The sequence below is a fragment of the Idiotropiscis lumnitzeri genome, chromosome 17 (assembly GCF_059441095.1).
Source record: "Idiotropiscis lumnitzeri isolate Australia: NSW breed Sydney's pygmy pipehorse chromosome 17, RoL_Ilum_1.0, whole genome shotgun sequence".
NCBI lineage: Eukaryota > Metazoa > Chordata > Actinopteri > Syngnathiformes > Syngnathidae > Idiotropiscis > Idiotropiscis lumnitzeri.
The window spans coordinates 9,890,649-9,909,969 of record NC_142407.1 but is presented as its reverse complement, the minus strand read 5'-3'; the positions used below and the strand labels follow the sequence as shown (position 1 = coordinate 9,909,969).

At 43.1% G+C, this 19,321-nt stretch overlaps 2 protein-coding genes across 3 annotated transcripts; one reads left to right on the top strand and one right to left on the bottom strand.

Moving 5' to 3' along the window:
* The first annotated feature begins 696 nt into the window (after nucleotides 1-696).
* On the top strand, nucleotides 697-6,565 carry sar1b (secretion associated, Ras related GTPase 1B). Its single transcript, XM_088280107.1, has 7 exons — nucleotides 697-900; nucleotides 3,586-3,661; nucleotides 4,622-4,741; nucleotides 4,835-4,900; nucleotides 4,976-5,079; nucleotides 5,408-5,539; nucleotides 5,673-6,565. Exons 2-7 carry the CDS (start codon nucleotides 3,604-3,606, stop codon nucleotides 5,787-5,789), a joined length of 597 nt encoding a protein of 198 aa, XP_088136233.1. The 5' UTR covers nucleotides 697-900; nucleotides 3,586-3,603; the 3' UTR covers nucleotides 5,790-6,565.
* Nucleotides 6,566-7,211: 646 nt separating this feature from the next.
* On the bottom strand, nucleotides 7,212-19,220 carry emsy (EMSY transcriptional repressor, BRCA2 interacting). Of its 2 annotated transcripts, none has more exons than XM_088280103.1 (20): nucleotides 18,981-19,220; nucleotides 17,762-17,870; nucleotides 17,467-17,566; nucleotides 16,637-16,711; nucleotides 16,384-16,559; nucleotides 14,687-14,842; nucleotides 14,336-14,607; nucleotides 13,962-14,190; nucleotides 13,618-13,833; nucleotides 12,921-13,070; nucleotides 12,484-12,657; nucleotides 12,097-12,233; nucleotides 11,797-11,973; nucleotides 10,999-11,191; nucleotides 10,694-10,858; nucleotides 10,373-10,531; nucleotides 10,146-10,297; nucleotides 9,251-9,733; nucleotides 8,210-8,530; nucleotides 7,212-7,654 (listed from the first exon to the last, which is right to left on the bottom strand). In XM_088280103.1, the coding sequence occupies exons 2-20, from the start codon at nucleotides 17,865-17,867 to the stop codon at nucleotides 7,481-7,483; spliced, it is 3,615 nt and encodes a 1,204-aa protein (XP_088136229.1). In that variant the 5' UTR covers nucleotides 17,868-17,870; nucleotides 18,981-19,220; the 3' UTR covers nucleotides 7,212-7,480. The 2 variants fall into 2 exon arrangements, with proteins under 2 accessions (XP_088136229.1, XP_088136230.1); XM_088280104.1 differs by having other exon boundaries at nucleotides 10,694-10,855.
* Nucleotides 19,221-19,321: the final 101 nt, after the last annotated feature.

Here is a 19,321-nt window from a genome sequence, read left to right as displayed (position 1 = left end):
TGTCAAATAGTCAAATAAAAATATCAATGTTTACAATTATGCACTTTCAATAATAATAATATACGTCAAAACAAGAAATTGACTTTGTGTTTCTGTCTCTTTCCTGGTTAAAGAGGGACGCATTAACCTTAAGACCAAGGGTAATGATCAAATAGTTGCGTTTTATGTATGACTTGTTGCAGCTTTTTATACCATGACATACTCGGTAAAATATCACAATATGAAAATAATATTGTGTTTTTAACGGTACATAATATATTTACAATATGTTTCAAGTGACTGTAGCGGAATGGATGTGTTTTCTGGGTTGTCTTCGTGCATGATTAATATTTTTTCAGATACCAAAAACATTCAATATAATCTTCCAATATAAACAATTTTGTTTTGATCGTAACTGCATAACATGTGTTATAATAATATAATAATGCATTAGCCGCGTGGAGGGGTAAGGGAAAGCGATGACATGGGACTTGGTGCCGCAGTGAAGTAGTTCCGCCTAAGTAACGCGAATTCCACCAACAAAATGACTTGATCAATAAACATAACATATGAATTGTGTTTTGACTTAGGTTGTGTGCAATATGATTACCCACACGATTGTCTGGCAATTTTCTACGCAACTGATGTTGTGTTCCACGATAGCTGAATAGTCAATAGATGGCGGTAGTGCGTTATTACAGTTTGCAAAGCGACATTTAACAGCAAAGACGAAGTAGAAGCAGAAGAAGCCATTGCGGTGTCGTGGCTCAGTTAACAAAACACGAAAAAAAGGGAGATAGGCGAGCGATCGAAAGAGCGAGCTGGCTGTCAGCGGGATCTCTTCAAATTTTCCCCAGAGTCCCATTCACATGAGCAGACGAGCCACCGCACTTGGCAAACGAATCCACGCCTGAAGAACGAGTAAGTTGTCTGGCTGATGACGTGCACTTATTCGGTCGTCTGAACGTGAAACGTTCGCCATCGCGGTTGCTAGCTATGCTAGGCTAACAAAGCTAACGTCAACTTGAATAACTTCGCTCTTTTCGACCTGTCTATTACTCGTCGAGAAAGACTAGTGTTTTCAATAAACAACTTGAGTTTTTTTGTGTTTTTTTCGTAGTGGGATGTTTATGTTGTGTTAGCTCGATGCTAACGAGTTTTCTGGCTTGTCGATGCTACGTCGCCGTTTGAAGAAAATGACACGTAACTAGTAGCTTCCTGATAGCTCCACCGAGAGCCGCCGGCATCATCATTTTTTTTTGTCAGATACTCAAATGTTCGCTTTTGTATCTCCAAATAAAGATAATTTGTTAACAGCCTGTCCTCTGTGTGACGTGGCGGGGATTACGTATGAGCCCATTGGTAGTAGAGCTCCAGTCATCTTTAGTCAACGGTTTTGACACAAGCCTTTTAAGTGTGAATCCCCCTTGTTGTTTTTCCTTTGAAGTCATTGGTTTCCCCCGTATGCCAAGACTGTTTATCTACCTGCCTAAAGATGTGCTCAACTCCGCTGCTACATTGCCAACTGTCACGCCCAATATTTTTTATTTTGTTCGCAGTCTATTCAAAAGTAAAATATATCTATAACTGTTGGGAATTCCTTACAGGCACTCACTTTTAGGAATAACTCCAGCATTGCTGACAATCTGTTCTCGTTTGCCTTACTTGGCATCATCGAGAAAAGCATTTCTAATGACAAAAAAGTAAACATTTGTTGACAATTGTAAAAAAGAAAAAAACGTGTTTATGATTGTTCCGTTGTGTGTAATTAATATCCTTGAAAATGTCATAAAGTAAATGTGTATTCCTAAAAAAAATTATGGGTAAAAAGAGGTTTGCTCAATGGACGCAAAAGTCTGTAAAAGAAAACAGTAAATTTAACAATGAAGATAAAGATAGCCAACACAAGGTATCAATTTAAGCACAAACATGAGCAATACTTCATTTCCACGTACATTTGTACGCAAACTGCCGATGGCCTCAGTTCACTCCAAGTCACTCAAGACGCTAACCTGAGCACTCTCGGTCACTGACGCCCATGTCACTCACCTCTCGCCTTTTTAAAGCTGTGCACACTCAAAACTAACAGATACTGTAGTAGACTAAAGTTTGCCTGCGCCTGACTTAGGCCTCATTGTGTTCAGTAATTCCTGTAGCAGTTCAGATCAGAATTACTGAAGCCACGTATGAATAATTTTAACAAATTCAGCTTGATAAATTAATGTATTAACAGCAATTCATATCGTAGTACACTCAACTGACTAAGATGTGGGAAGCGTAGGTTCGATTCCCATTCGGTGCGAGTTTAAACGTGAGTGTGAGTGGTCGTCTGGCTCGGTATGTGCCCTGAGATTGACCTGTGACCAGTCCATGGTGTAGTCTGCCATCAGGGACGGGCTCCAGATCACCTGCGACCTCAAGCAAAGGAAGCGGCATTCAAAGTGGAGGGATGAAATTGATGACTTGCCTAGTATGCCAAATGTGTCTTTGTGTACTGGGGAGTACTTGCGTTACTACATTCCATCGCTCAGTGTTTGCAACCGCAAAATATCGTAATTGTACTTCATTGTGCATTTCACTGCCTTTAATTATAAAAGATTAAACTGGTAGCCATGTGTGAACTTGACTCGTAGTAGTTCATTGTGTGCGGTTTGTAACCTCAGAAAACATAAACCAAGGACCCCGTTTTTTTTTTCCCTGATGAACTTCTCACCGAACGTAAAAATTTGTGTTCATTGTGTTAAGGCCAACTGCATGCAAATCCAAGTAATTCTCTTTCTTGAAATTATTATTATTATTTTTTTTGCACATTAGTTTCAACGGAGCTGGCATTGGGCTCATTAGTTTGCAGTTTTTAACGCACGTGACACCAATAACGAGGCGGCCGGCGTGACCGCTGGCTGACGTGTCGCTCAGCTGGAGTTGATGTGGTGGCGACCTTTGGCTTCGTTACACTTTAGCCCCGGACGTGTTACATCACTAGGGAGAGGAGAGGTCGCAAAGAGTAAAGTTGCTCGAGAAAGTGATTAAAAAAAATAATAAGAAGAATTTGTTGAGTCCAAGCTTTAAAATAAAAAAAAAAGTCATTAAGTATTGTGTAATAAAATTCTGAAATGACTGTACGACCTTTCTTCTTCAGTGCGGACATTGAGCAAAACCATTTTTTTTTCTTTTTTTAAATGAACAAATTATTTCTCTGATAGATTCAAAAATGTTAACCGTAGTATCAGTTGTTTTATTTTTTTTAATTTCATGAAGAAAAATGTTTTCTCTGTTTTAATAATTTTAATAATAATTTGGCCTTTATTAGTCCCACAATGGGGAAATTCGAGATTCGAACCCAGGCCTCCTGGGGAGACTGGGTCCTGAACGCGGCGCCTTAGACCACTCGGCCATCCTGGCAGCCAGGTGTCATTTTCATTAAATTGAATAACCTTGACCTAAGTGTTGTTTTTGAAGAGGTATTTAACAAATTTGAATATTTTATTCATTTTGTAATTGTTAGGTAATATTTTGTTTGTTAGATTTTTATCTATGTAGAACACCTACTTGTACATTTGGTTCAGCTGCCTTCATTCTGATTCTTGGCTGTGCTTCCCTTCACAGGATTGATCAGCTCTAGATATGTCATTCATATTTGACTGGATTTATAGCGGGTTCAATAGCGTACTACAGTTTTTAGGTGAGTACTAGAACTTGGACCAGCTACTTTGAGTGACATATTTTTTTTTTTTTAGTTTTTTTTTAAACGCACTCACCACTTTGACTTTTCACACCATACCTGCAAGACTTCCTGCGAGAATCCAACACGAGTCACCACTGAAATACTGCCCGCTTCCTCAAGCACGTCAACATGAGGACAAAGCAGCCGCCAACTAGCGACCGCTTTTCTGGCAAGAGCTGCGGCAGTCGGTCCTGTTCACCTTGTAGGGCAGGCCACACACCATGTTCGTCAGTCCCTGTCAGTGCGCGACGGGTAGCGTTGAGTCAGGAGTGGCGCCAATCACCACATGCTGACTCAGGAGGGCAAACACACAAAAGACGTTTTCAGTACAGCAAAAAAATAAAAAATTCCCCAGAGGGATGATTACTAAAAGTGGTAGTAAAACTAATGTCGCCTTGATTTAGGAATTCAAAAAGCCGTTCTTGTTTCCCGCTGATGTGGAACGTGACATTAGATTTTGGTGCAAAACCCTGCGGCACAAATTCCTACTTTTGTGATTATGCATGTCTAATTACCTGGAACAGGATTCCCTTTGCCTGAAATTGGTTGGCAGTATTGTTTGCTCTAACTCTCTGGCACAACCCAAAAAAATAGTATAATTTATCAATAAAATTGTTGTGAGTACACCTCTGCTGAAGAGCGAATACTCGCAATCTGACGAGAGGCTGCGCCACTGCCACCTACTGTAGTTAATGTGCAATTACACTTTATTATACTACAGTTAAAAAATAAATACAAAATTGTTACCAGCGGTCACACCCTGGAATCGCGCTGCGCCATATCCCCGTCATGCTGCCCACCCCCTAAATATAGTTTATTGTAATTAAAATTTTTGCAATCCCAATATTGAGGGGACACATTTTTAATTATCTTATGTTTCAAAATTGTTCAGCCCTACATGTGATCATTTCTTTGCAGGACTGTACAAGAAGTCGGGCAAGCTCGTGTTCCTCGGCCTGGACAATGCCGGCAAAACTACGCTACTGCACATGCTCAAAGACGACAGACTGGGACAGCACGTGCCCACTTTACATCCAAGTCAGTACTGCAAGCGATCACCACATGAAAAAGAACCGCTTTGGCTTTTCCTTCACTGACAATTTTGATTGCTTCCCTCACGTCACCGTCCAGCCTCGGAAGAGCTGACGATTGCCGGTATGACATTCACCACGTTTGACCTTGGAGGCCACGCGCAAGGTATGTCATGTTTATTGGCGCTACGGCGACGCAAAGTGACTGCAAATGACCCGTTTGTGTGCATGCTGCCGCCAGCTCGCCGAGTGTGGAAACACTACCTCCCCGCCATCAACGGCATCGTCTTCCTGGTGGACTGCGCCGACGGCATCAGATTGGCGGAATCTAAAGCGGAACTTGACGTGAGTGACCTCAAATATGCACATGCATTTCCACCCTGAGGTCCTGGAACTGTAAAAGATCACACACAGCTGGAACAATTCTTCTAAATAGCTGAACACAACTGATTAAGCAACACGTGTAGACAGAAGGTATAAATCACACATTCTTTATCCTATGGAAAGAAGAACACATTTTCTTCCACCTCATTGTGGTGACCAACTCCATGTATATCCGTATGTTGGCACTTCCATGACACCATGTGGCATCTGTGAAGCTAATGTAGCATGCGGCCTTTCCCGCTAGTGACGACGCATTTGAAACCTTGTGCGACCTTTGCATTATGTTCAGGGTTTGATGACGGACGAGACCATCGGAAACGTGCCCATTCTTATCCTGGGCAATAAGATCGACCGGCCGGAGGCCATCAGCGAGGAGCGGCTGAGGGAAATATTTGGACTGTACGGCCAGACGACAGGCAAGGTGAGCAGCTGCCTAGAAACTGTCAACTGCAAGGCAGAAATGCCAACTACTGTCTCCGTGTTATCCCCCCCCCCCCTTCAATGTGTTATTTGAACTGAAACGGTTTTGAAGGTGCATGCTTGGTTTACCGCAGGGCAACATCCCACTGAAGGAGCTGAACACGAGACCCCTGGAGGTGTACATGTGCAGCGTGCTGAAGCGCCAAGGCTACGGAGAAGGATTCCGCTGGCTCTCGCAGTACATCGACTGAACACGGCGCCACCTGCGCACCCTCACCGCAACTACAACAAACAGAAAGAGCGGCGGCGGCGGGGGACGTGCTCACCCACCACCAAGACGACGATGACAACAATAACTCGATCCCAATAGACTTTTATTGGTTCTTTGGGTTCTGCACTTACACACAAATACACACGTTTGTTTGTCCCTCTCTATAGCGCAAAGTGGACTTTTTTTTTTCCATACACCGGCATCCATTCGGAAGGTTCCATTCATTCTATACATGACATTTGAATCAAATAATTTTTTTGTTTACTTGTATGACAGCATTAATAAATGGAAAGGACCAACACCCCTCCTTGCCTTGCTCACCCTGCGAAAAAAAATTCCCAATTGATTTTTTTTTTTTGTGAAGATATTTTGATATAAAAATAGTAGCATAATAGCTCAATATTACAAATAATGTATGAAATGTACACCAACATGGTACATGGACGTTATATCCTTTACATTATGCATGCCTTGTTCTGTTTCAGCTGTAACCACCCTATTTTATGATTACGGTTATGATGATGGTTATAAAAACAAAGGGGGGGAATGCCTTTTTTTTTTTTGACCGTTGGTAATATTAGCACACACGTACAGTTCCCAGTTACCTTGTCTCTTCATTCCAGCAGCAGAAGCAGGTGGTGACTGCATTCCGAAAGCAAGGCTGGTGGTGGTGTTGTTTGCGTCATAAACATGTAATAAGAAGAATATTGACAAATGTTTGCAATGAATAAGAGGCTTTAACATCAATACAGCAAATGAGGCTGCTTTGTTTTCTTTACCTGTCATCCAAGCAAACGTGTCTGTCCTATGCCACCGTGTGGCTTTTCTTGGAAGTGCAGTTTATATATTAGCGAAGAGCTAAATTGTCACAAAGAATTGTCATACTTATTACAAAAACGAACATCCACTATCCAAACTGCTTATGCTACCAAAACAAATTGTTCAGATGACGGTGTTGGACATGAAAAAAATGTTTTTTCAAATCCAGAAAGCAAAAAATGACGTTTAAGGGATAAGCAAATAAGTTGCAGATACTCGTTTATCCACTTTCATCTATAAAACAAAATTATGTTAAGTAAACTAAGATTTCTGGGGGAATAAGAAAAAAATGTCCCCATTTTAACCAGTAATGTTTATTGCGCCATTAAAAGAAAAAATTTGGACATACATGCATGTGTTTTTTTACGCATATATATATATATATAAACTCCAAATAATCAGCTTGGGGTTTGATTTAAAAAAACAATTTTAGGCAAATAAAGTTTGGTGACTGTTGATTTTCCATTTTTTCCAGAAATATTATTGTGTGGGAATAAATTGAATGTTAATGACCTTTTAACCCTGCTTGTTGAGCAAAATTTAAAAATCAATTTGTTCTCCTTCACAAGTGACAAACAACATATTCTAGTTGGATCATTTATTTTGGACATTACACGAATCCTGTGGACAACTTCGAAAAGGTACAAAAGGAAAAGTCGAAACACTAAAAGATGACTTCTTGGTATCGTATCTTACAAAAACAAACAGTACATCAATTCCTTCTTTCACGACACTATTTTTGATCCATTGTCGCTCCTATGAAAAGTTGGTGAGGGTTAAAAAGCAAGCGGCTCGAAAAGTCCGGCATACTCTGTAACAAAGTGGGTGTCGAGTGGAAGGGGCGGGTCAGGTCTAGGGCGAGGGGGGTCCGGCGTCATTGCCGCTGTCCACATCGTGCTCGGTGGGGCCGTCGTCATCGTCGTCCAACTGTTGGCTGGTGTAGTTTGTGATCTCTAGGAAGCCGCTGGGCTCCACCACCACGTTGGACTGGCTTGAGTCCGGCACGATCGAGTACTGAGGGATCACCTGAGCGCCACAAAAAAAGAATAACTGAGCGCTTAGTTTAGCAGAGTCACATGAGTCAAGTTCAACTTCTGTATTATTTTGTTTTGTTTTGCCTGTGAAAAAAAAAAATAGAATTTTTAATATATAAACAGAGAAAATATTTTTAAATCATGCGTTAAATAAACAAAAAACATTTGTTAGAAAAGAAAAAGTATTATTGCCACACAAAAAATATTTGTTTTAAAGAAAATGTCGACCATTTTAAAAACATGGAATTAGGGCAAAAAAAAAAAAAAAAAAATCACAAAAAACGAGATATTTTTTTCTTCTAAAAAATATTACTAGCTTGTTGTAAATACGATAATTGCCCCCCCCCCTCATTTGTCCAGAAAACTGCACAAATGTCTTTTTTAAGGGGAGCAGGGATAAAAAGGGCAAAAAAAAAAAATCTGCCCCCTCATCCCCGATAAGTTATACATTGTTTTCTGGAAAAGAAAAATGAAAACCCGCAAATATTTTTCGTGCAAAAATGGGGAATAGCAAAATTGAGGGTATTGGTAAGGAGCACATATGTACCTGGATGACCTCCAGGTGTTCTTTGGCAAAGTGTTGGGCCGCCACACGCTTGGCCTCCAGGGTCTGCGCCAAGGGCGGCCGGTCGCCAGACGAGTCCACCAGCACGGGCTCAGTGCCGGGGTCAATCTGGGCCTCCATCATGGAGATCTTCAGGATATCGGACACAGAGGCCTCCTCGTCCACCGCCGGTCCTGAGCCCGACTCACCCGCGAGCTCGGCCTCACCACTCGGGACAGGTGACGCGTGGGCGGCCTGTTGCTGGTGCTGGGTGCCGCCGAAGGTGATTTTGGTGACGGTGGCGCTCTGCGTGATGATTGGCTGCTGCGCTCCAACACGTGACATGACACTTGCCATTAACTTGGTTTGCCATTGGAAGTCAAACAAGTCACTTTTGTCAATTGAGCAACTTTGAGTGGGCTAAGCGCAGTTTTGTAATGAAACTTGGAAGATTTCTAAAGCAATGACTTTATAATTAATATGTCAAATAATAATTACACTGGTCAACAGCAAATTTTAATCAGACGGCTTTTTTTCCTTTCTTCTTTGTGCCCCTAAACATATTTTGGATATATATTATAATTTAAAAAATGTCGTTACTTCTATCGAGCACATCAAGTTTTTGAGATATTTCCTTTTTTGTGTTTAAGTTTGACATACAAGCTTGAGAATTATGGATTTTACCAAGCTATGACGTTTCAGAAAAAAAGTCTACCTGTTGTGGAATCTAACCCTTAATTCATGAATATTAGTCCTATTACGCTATTGATTGGTGTTATTTTTTTTTTACTTGGAAACCAAAGCAAAATATTTTATTATATTATATTAAAATATAAAAAATATTATATTGCATTTATATCTTGTTTTTTTTTTTTAGTGAGAGGTATGGATGTTTTCTTTTTTGTTGACAAACAACTTTTCTCAGTACAACAAAGAAAAATATTTTTAAATTGAAAATTTGCATCAGAAAATGAAGGGGTGTGTTTTTTTTTCCAAGTTCTCCAATAATTTAGCCCACTATATATGTTTTTTCTTAGGACTGACCTGTCCCGGCGCGGCCTTCTCAGCGCCAACTGGGTGGTGCGCCTGCAGCGGTGGGGGGTGCGACATGGGCGCGTGCAGCGGCCTGTGGTGCGACGTGGGCGCCTGCTGCAGTTTGGGCAGCTGAGGCGTGACAGGCGAGGTGGCAGCACCTTGAGGCTTGGCCGGACTCTGCTCTCGCAGTTTGGGGAGCTTCTTGGCCGGTGAGGATGACGAGGAGGATGACGAGGAAGAAGAGGAGGAGGGAAGAGGCTGGCTGAGCTGAGGTTTACTCTGCAGCTGAGGAGGAGGAGGGGGAGGAGGCGGAGGAGGTTGAGTGGTGCCCTCTGGTAGGCTGGCAGCTGGGGGATGAGGAGCGGCATGCGGGGCTTGCTTAGTGGCCTCCGTCTGGTTGCTGGAGCGGTAAAACAAGCCCGTCTGAGGGTCCAGCGTGTCGCCTTCCAGCTCGCTCACCTCCAATACAGACTCGCTTTTACCATCGGAAGGCTGCAACAAAAATAAACCATTATGAAGGAAAAAAACCTTAAAGATACTCTGGGCTCTTTAATCAGTTGGAGTTTGTTGGAATCCTGCACCAAAATGGCTGCTTCAAATCAAAATGGCTGACTTTTGGCAATGGGTCCTGGAAGCTTTTTTGTGTGTCCTGTCAAGATGGACATGTCGACCCAAATTTGTACTGACTGGTGGAACTGGTGTCGCAATTTGAAAGCTTCAAACCCAAAATGAGCAAGACTGCAGAAATTTGCCCAAAATGGTTGTCTCAAAAAAAAAATGGCCGATTTCCATTTCAACTTGAGAAAGGCCCCCTTGAGACTTTGTCATGAATTCTCAATAAACACATAATATGGTCTTTTTTTTTTTTTTTTTAAAGGGTGGCAATAAAGAGTGTTCCACTCACCCTGAGGCTGATGTGCGTCACCGTGGTTACAGGCGGTGTGGCGACTGGCTTGGTTGGCACGGTGACCTGGACGATGCTTTTATAGGGAATCGTGGAGGACGCGGCAGCGGCCACGTCCTCCTCTGTCGACGCGCCAGCCCTGCTCACTTTACCTGCGAGGGAAATATCAACCAATTGTTTGCAATAGAAGCCTCACAAGGCCACAAGATGGCGAAGACAGGGCGTACCCGCTGCCAGGGTGTCGGCGCCCACTTCGGCTTCGGGGCAGGGCGGCTTGGATGACTCCGGGCTGCTCTTCTTCTCCTGCGCCAGTTGGATGGGCACGGCCATCTGGCTCAGGTCGATGTGTGTGTGCTGTCTGGGTTTAGACTCGCCCTTCTCCTTCACTAGAAGCAAACACATATGAGATTACCTACGGAATTTGAAATGATTATCTCACATTCAGTGAATCCCTGCATATCGGTGGTTCGGCATTCACAACCACATTTTTATACTTCACGGATTAATTCAAATAGCCATCACGTCCAGGTGACTTGTACTGGAGTTACCTGAGGTCTGCTGCAGCTCAAGCAGAGCTTTAATGGTGGACGCGGCTGACTGGGATTCGGAGGCGGTCACTTCCTGGTAGATGACGGTCGGGGCTGACTCCACCTCCTGCTCCGCCCACTCGAGCTCTCGGGATGACAGCACATGAAGCACCGTCTGCGTGTCTGCTAGGGGGGGCGAAAGGGAGGCCACAATCAACAATTGCCACGAGCTAACACTTTGTTACTGTACATATGACGTTTCATTTAGGGGCGTGGCATCTTCAATACACAGTGCAAGTACTTCGCTACCGCTGCATCCTCCCTACCGTGCGACGTTTCGCCAGCCGAGCTGCCAGTTTCCATGGGGGTGCCACACTCGTCCTTCGCTGCGGCGTCATGAACAGTAATGTGGCCCGTGTCGGCTGTGCGGGTGACCTGCTGCAAGGTCTCGCTGACCAGCTGCCGGGTTTGGTCACTCATCATGGCCGTCTGGAACACCGGCTTGGGCTTGATGAGGACCTGCACCCAAAAAAAAAAAAACACAGCAAAAAAGACGGATGCAATCATTACCAGCACGACAGCAGTACACTTCGAATGTGGAAAAAAAATGCTTTGCGATTGGTGCAACATTTTAATACTAAACTTGTCAATGAATTATAATGGAAATTGAAAATTGTACTAAAACACAGATGTGCATATAAAGTATGATTTAATAACCCAAATTATTTTTAAATAATGAACTACAGAGTTTTTTTTACATATATCAGACGATTTTTGAAATTGGTGAACTAATTATGATTTATCTTATAAAAATGAGCATGAATTACTCTATTATTAAAACGTTTATAAACATTTGAAGATTATTTTATTGCTCATTCAAACAGGTGTTATTTGATTTATGCAGGAATTATAATTCACTTGTTATAAATACAACACTTAAAGATGAGCATGAAAGAAAAAAAAAAATCACATCAACATTTGACATTATCTACTTAAATAATTGTTTAATTTGTCAATATATCTTGGGGGGAAAAAAGAAAATTAAATGATTGGTTCATTTATTCATTAAAAACAATGAAGTAAAAAAAAAAATAAAAACGTAGGCCAAGGGTCAAAAGCCTGACCTGCGTCTTGCCCTGCTGGCCGTAGACAATCTTGGTGGGGATGATCTTGGTGGCGGCGGCAGACGAGGCGCCGGCGCTCAGGCCTTTAGGCTGCGTGACGATCATCTTGGTGATGGGCCTGCCAGTAGTGATGATGGCCGGTTTGGCACCCGGCACGGTCTGTAGGCTCTTCTCCCCCTGACGTCGGTGGACAACACTTGTTGAAATGATTCGTCACTTGGTCAGCGCTAATACTTGCGACAACCAGCAGTCCCTGGCGTTCTTCGTTGTTGTTATGAAATATTGTGAAAAAGGACTGACCCCTGCGTTCAACAACGTAGTCACCACGTTCTTGCCGGGCAGCCCTTGGATGGTGGCCCCTTTGGCGCTGGTTTTCTGGACCACGATCACATTGGGTTTGGATGACATGGGGATAGTGGTGATCTTTGTGGTGGTGCCTGGGGACGAAACACAGTTTTGCATAAATAATAACAATTATTAAAAAAAAAAAAATCTTCGGTGGAAATGACATATAAGCCATTTAATTTGTGACACGTTATTAGTTAAATATTGATTCACAGTTCCTCCAGATGATGTACAGTACATCACAGTCGCGTGACATTTTATTGAATATGATTAGCTCGGCTCCACAAGTTGAAGACGCGCGAGCCTGTTCCTCGATGGAGCGCCCCTATCTCCAAAACCTACCGGACACGATGTTGCTGCTGATGATCTTCCCGCCCAGCGTGGCCAAGGACTTGGGCACCACCGTGATGATACTGCCGCTCGTGGTCTTAACGTAAGTGGCGCCGCCGGCCGAGGCCGAGATGCGGGCGCCCAGGTTGGGCGTGACGGTGGGCCTCGAGTAGGTGGCCTGGGTGGCTGCAAGCACAACGTTGCAGAACTACCTCAAGCACCGACAGTATAGTCCAAAATACGCAGTAGAAGTATTGCTTTGGTACAAGCAAGGTGCCAAGAAACTTGGTGTAGCACTTTGTAACTATTTTAAGGCAATTAAAAAAAAATGTGGGGCCTCAATAATAAAGGCTCAGTCCCTACCTCTTGGTCACAGAATGAATTCTATTCAACATTTTTTCCCAATTGCACCATTCTTTTCCTAGGAAGCGAACGAGTCACCCACCAACCTGTGGGCTGAGTGACCAGCTTGGTGGTCATGATGGCGCCGTTGCTGCTGACCACCATGATGGGGGAGGAGCTGCTGCTGGACAGCGCCACTGATGACGGTTTGGGTAGGATTTTGCTGGGCTGGACCTGCTGCGTGATGATCTTCACCCCTAGAAAGCAACAAGATCATTCCACTTGCAAGTGAATTGTGAAGAGCTGACACTGAACTGCAATGCTGAATTTGAACAGCAGTGGACATTTGTGTGTTTTAAGAGAACACAAAAAAAAACGGGGGAGGGAGAGATTTTCTCATGGAAATTTCTTAAGGTATATATTCAAGTTATGTTGTAAATTTGTTTAATATTTGGCAGTATTTCCTGAATGACTCAATTTATTTGGGAATTTTACCCAGTCAAGGAAAATGTGAAATTCTCAAAAAGTACATCTAATACAGTTAGTATTTAAATTTGTTTCCCGTCAAAAATTTGTAATTCTGGGCCCAATCCCAATGGCACCCCTCATGTCTCATCTCATCTTTTTAATTAATTTTTGTTAGCATTATAATGTAGTATATTGCAACAAAATTAATTAAATGTTTTATTGTTCAATGTTAATTGTTTTTCCACCCTTCGTCTTCGTCTCCCCAAACAGGTTAAACGGGGAATGGGCCCTACCTTTGTTTTTTATGGGACTAGTAAAAAGTGGAAATTCCCTTACCAGACTCTTGCTTGATCTGAATGGTTGGCTTTGGGCCTGGCGAGGCGGCGGCAGCGTGCGCTTGACCCACACCAGAAGCCCCCATGGCCGACGCCTGCAGCTGCTTGGGCGATTGCTGCTTGGGGAATTGGCTCAGGATCTGCGTGGGCGAGCCCACCAGGGTCTTTGGGGAGGGCAGCCTAGCCGAGGCAACCTTCACTCCTGCCGAGGCGGCGCCTGAAGCACAAAACAACGGCGACATGTTTGGCCATTTCTGTATCCATAATTCACAAATGGTTGAGTTTTTTTTTTCTGTGGTATTGTTTCAGGTAGGAAATGGTAAGGAACTTGATGACGCCACTTACACGTGGACACGGTGGACATAACGGCCGAGGGCGTGGAGGAGACCACGGTGGTGACGGCGGGCGCGGCCGAGGCGCCGGATGTGGCCGCCGGGAAGACTACCGTCTGCTTCTGGGTGGGCGTGGTCAGGATGGCGCTGGAGGCAAGCTTGGACACGCCGGTGTTGTTGTGGGACTTGGACAAGATGTTGGGCACAAAGTTGGAGCTCGGTGAAGTCGTCACGATGATCACCTGCAAAGAAAAGGGCTGCCTTAAGCTTCAACGCGAAGGAAGCAATTTTGGGTCATTTTAGCTTTATTAGGCACTCGCCACCGTTCAAGGCATCGGCCATCGCTTGTTGCAGGTGTGCGGCAGTGAACGGGTGAGCGCCACCCACCTTTTGCGTGGCGGTGCTGGTGGTCTGGATGGTGGGCTTGGTGAACGTGATCTTGACAGGCGACAGGTGCGGTGGCAGCGAGTTGGCGATGCTCTGCATGATGTTGCTCATCTTGGGGCTGCCGCTCACAACCGGCGCCGCAACCCCCGCCATGTGCTTGGCCACGGGCGGCGACACCTTGGCCACCTCCTTTAGCAGCACCGGCGACGAGCTGGACGAGTTGGTCCGACGCCGTTTGCGCGGCTTCTCATCCTCGTCGGAGCAGCTCACGCCTAAAAATAAAAAAAATCTGATTCATGGATACGCCACATTTCTCAGAGACGAAGCTTCACGTGGTGTCATTTGGCTGACTTTTGACGTAGACGGTACTTCCGCTGGGCAGCACCACCACACTGGACGACGGGCTGGGCGGCCGTGGGGACTTGGTAGCCATTCCTATGGCGCAGCTTGTGGCTGTGGAACTGCTGGACGTGCCCGTTGTGCTTGTGTAAGAATAACACACCACCACTGAGAGGAAAATGATGAGGATGAGGAGAATCCTGAGACTAGTTGCGCAGAGTATTCTTCTAGATATTTGCGCTTGGCCGATTAACCACATTTTTCTTCCAAAGGAACCATTGCCCAGCTAGTCACTGAAAATGTTTCTTTGGAAGCTTGCTTTCGGAAATGCCAAAAGAAGTCAGAAGATGGTGCCAAATGACTAAATGGAATCAGTCCATGGAAGTATTTTCAAGTATTGCATCTATATTGAGTGACAAGCATGGGAGGGCTGGCAGAGATCAAGTTTTTTTTAAGGGTAATGTTGTAAGATGTGTAATTGATGTAAAAGATGCATTTCCGTGTAAAAGACCATTTTGAAACAGTGCCACTCTTGGGAGTACATTTGTGAACGGTGCAGGGGAACAGCAGGGGAATTATCTTTAATGTGACACAATCGCAAAGCTCTATTACGAATGATAAAGATCAAAGAGCCTTGTGAGAGCTGATGTCACAAAGCACATAGGCTGGCTATATGCTTTCTGCGCCACATAAGCACAAAGGCAAAAAAAAAATTTTCAAAAAGAGGCAAGGCAAAGGAGAGCTCTGGACGCGTGGTAAGCTTTCTGTCACTGTATTATTATTATTATTATTAGCCGTTTAGGGTGATTGCCTTGTGTGTTCATGATATAATACGATAAATTGCAAGGATGATTTCATATATAGCATCTTTATCTGCATTACTTAATCCTTTTATATAGCATTACTTCGGTGTAGATCCGTTTTGTTGCATGTTATGAGTTTTTTGGGTTTTTTTTGCAGTATAAACTGGCGACAGAACAATTATCGGCACTGATATTCAGCAATTTGCTTTACATCGGCATCTGCTTTTTTTTTCCAAAGTGGATAAGAGATTTGCAACTGTGTTAACCTCAGGGAACAATTTATTTATTATTAACTTTATGAGAGATGCTCCAGGTCCTGGGAAATTAAAACAAAGTGACTATTCAACAATTTTTGGGAAATTTTGGAGAACTGTATCCTTAATGTAGGTTAGGTTGAATTGAGTAAACACATGGCAAAAAAGTTGGAATTTGTATTCATTTTTTTTAATTGAAGGCCAATATTTGCCAGTTCATTCTAAAAGAATATATCAAATATCGGCCTCCTTACAAATAATCGGTATATTTAGCTGCCTCAAAAACAAACAAACATCAGCCTAACGCAAGTTTAACCTCAAACTGAATATTTCACATTTGACATTTCTGGGCTTTATATCTTGTTCAAGCCATTCCATAAAAGATTTATGAACCTAATATGCAAAAGAAAATACACAGCGTAGTTTAAGAATATTTTATAAATAAAAAAAACCCAACAAAAATCATGATGATTGATCAATTTACATCATAACTATTGAATTAAAGCAAGAAGATATTGATTTCATTGCATTTATTTATTAACTTTGTAACAGACCGGTCAAGCCAGCATCTGTCTCCTGACAGTCACGTGGTGGCCCTGGGCCACCTGACCACCATCAATGTTGAACCTTGCACAAAACAACGTCAACCCACCTTCCTTGTTCCCCGTCTCAGCTGGCAACATCATGGAGGCGTTGTGAGTGGCGGCGGCGCTGGCGACAGCGTTGGCCGTGGCGCTGAACGCCGTCTGCGGGACTAGCCTGGGCATCAACGGGACCAACCGGCGGCCCTCGATGGACCACTCGGACGAGCTGTTCTGACCCGCCATGCTGCGGAGACGCCGCCAAAGGTGAGTGAGACGCACTTGGTTTCAAACAAATCGCTCGCTGACGGTTAGTCACTCAACTGGTACGCAATGGTGCAAAGGCGCTCGTCATTGACGGCCCGGCGCACTTCGGCGCGGTGGCGCTCGGTTGAGATGCTGAGGAGGAAGAAGTCACGTCAAACTAGAGAACGCAATTGCCTAGTGAATTAGCGTACCAATATGAAAATTCCTGAAATTAGAGCAATCGAGTTTGCTGTGCATTTTATTTTCAATTTTTGAAGAAAGTTGCTAAAAGGCTAATACTGCTAGCAGTAGGCAAGTTAACATAATCGCAAAACAGTAACCGGAGAATGTGAAGCAAATGTACAGAATGATCTGAATAATTTGAAATTGCAAAAGAGTGGTTGAGAAATGTAGAAAGGAAATGCGGAAATTTTTATTATGTTGCGGAATTTGGGGAAAACTGGAAATTAATGTGATGTGAATATTAAGTCACACAATTGCCTTTTGGAAATTGAATGGTTTTGTACCAGTTGACTAATTTGGAAGGATAAGGCAAAAAATAAAAAATAAAAAATAAATTAAAAAAAAGGGGAGGGGATCTACATTTACTTGAGAATTTTCTCTTGGCAAATTTGAAACTTAAAAAAAAAAATGAAAAAAATAAAGCATTCAAGGAATGTGAAAAATAATTCTGTCAATGTCTTGAATGAGTTTAACACTGAATTTGGGATGGTTTGTGTCATGGAAAAATGTGGAAAGATGACGCAAAAAATGGGGAATGTGAAAAATACTTGACACTATATCAGAAAAGAACTGAACATTTTGACATTAAAATGGGTTTGAATAATCATTCTTTGTTCACACAAGTACTGCAGTAGGTCGAAAAGGTTTGTGCATGGTAGAATTACCCGAGGATTTTGGTGAGCTCTCCCAGCAGATCCTTCTTGTCCTTAGTCAGGTCACCTTGAGCTCGGAGGGCGCTGATGACGCCGGCGTACGCCTCCAACTCTGGAAATAGTAGAACAACATGTTCATAATGTGGGACCTCAATATAAAGCTCCTTAGAATACAAACAAAGGACCTACAACTGAGATGCGTATGACTACTCTTCCTCATTTGCCATTTAGAGTGTTTCAAAGCTCTCGATATTGTGCTGATGAATGTTAACATACTTAGATGTTATGACGCTAACTTAAAATTTACCCAGTTTGCGCAGTATCCTTTTGCACTCATCCCTGCCCAGGTCAAGGATGGTGGGCCAGACCACTGGCATGGTCCCAGGCAGCACAGGTTTCTCCAGCTGAATCATGAGCTAATGACAACAATAATAGCAACGTTAGTTTGCCCAAAATCCATTTGGCAGAGCCCAATCTGTTCCAGCCGCCCCACAACAAAAAAATAAAGAAATAAAATAACGATAGCAACAATTTTCTAATGTGTTTTTAAGAGAGAAAATATCACTCTTTAGTTTATCCACGTACTTAAAAAGCATTGGACTAAACAGTGATTTACACAAATGAAGTGCCACCACTATGTTCAAGTGACTCAGGAAGCTCCAAAAATGTTTATTTTGTTGGAGCATAAAGAACATATGCCTTTGTGTATTGTGATATTGCCTGTTTGCATGTGTTGCTGGACCGTTTGAGTTCAGAAATGCGTTGTTTAATGGGTTGTAATTAGCACAGCACCAGTGACGCTATTTCTTAGCCTGTCTAAGGTGTTTTGCATTGTGTGTTAGCATCACTAATGGGGGCAAAATGTTGGGGTTATTTTTTAACAATGTGTAATTATTTGGTCGCTTCTTTTTCGTATGGGAGTGAACTTCAACTGCTAGTGACAATGAATAGCTTGAAACCTTTTTTTTGAAGACTTGGTCATTCTTTGCTTAACAGCAGATTATTGTGAAGTGAGTTGAGTTCACATCTCAAGTTTGAGTTCGCGAGTCAAAGCTTAAGGTCTCTCGTATCTCAAGCACGACTGGAAACGGATGATTCTGCATTATCTGAATTTTGCAGCTGTGTAAGGGTGACCACCTACCCGAGTTGGAATACAAGCCAGCCATAATAAGACCTGACCACTATTTCAACAGTGCTCCAATACAACTGGTACTATTGCAAACATATATGTAATGACAGATCGTGTGCCTTGTTGTTGTTTTTTTCTCAATAAACTCGGGAATAATAACGAGAAAGAATAACAGGAAATGTCTGTAGGCAATAGCTGTGTACATTGTCATTTTCGGACCATTACTAGTTACCGGGAACACTTGAGGTACCTCAAACGGCAAACGACAATGCATCGATAGATTGTCATTTACGCAGCATTACTTAATAAGCCCAAAATGATGTAGGGTGGTGTGGACCCAAAATGACTGACGTTAGCTTAGCCTGATAGCCTCTGGCTGAAGTGGCTGATGTCTTACCTTCTGTTAGCAGGACAAACTCTACTCAAGGCCTCGGCAGCGTTAAAAATGCACAAATGCAAACAGCCATTGTTGACGGTTACATTTTATCCAAGCCGCTGTATAGCGATGTTTTCCCCGAGTGGACCGGAGCGACAAAAGCGCCCGCAAACGGAGGCGCAAAGTGAAATGTTGTGCCAATGTTTACGTTGTCTGCTAGCAGAGATGAGCCCAAATGGATGAACCTTGCTTCTTCGTGGGATTTAGTCTGTGGTTTGTTTGCTTTGCGGCAGGTTTTCGTCCCTGTTTTATCGGGTGCTGCCCTCTAGCGTCGACAAATAGCAGTGGAACATTAAAAATTA

What these genes read in the sequence shown, in the direction of transcription:
- sar1b (XM_088280107.1), top strand. Translation starts at nt 3,604, where the DNA reads ATGTCATTCATATTTGACTGGATTTATAGCGGGTTCAATAGCGTACTA. An exon ending in AATCTAAAGCGGAACTTGAC is followed by an intron (nt 5,080 to 5,407) that starts GTGAGTGACCTC and finishes CATTATGTTCAG; the next exon opens with GGTTTGATGACGGACGAGAC. An exon ending in ACGGCCAGACGACAGGCAAG is followed by an intron (nt 5,540 to 5,672) that starts GTGAGCAGCTGC and finishes GGTTTACCGCAG; the next exon opens with GGCAACATCCCACTGAAGGA.
- emsy (XM_088280103.1), bottom strand. Translation starts at nt 17,867, where the DNA reads ATGATTCAGCTGGAGAAACCTGTGCTGCCTGGGACCATGCCAGTGGTC. An exon ending in CTACGTTGTTGAACGCAGGG is followed by an intron (nt 11,974 to 12,096) that starts GTCAGTCCTTTT and finishes CACCGACGTCAG; the next exon opens with GGGGAGAAGAGCCTACAGAC. An exon ending in GGCTGGCGAAACGTCGCACG is followed by an intron (nt 10,859 to 10,998) that starts GTAGGGAGGATG and finishes CGCCCCCCCTAG; the next exon opens with CAGACACGCAGACGGTGCTT.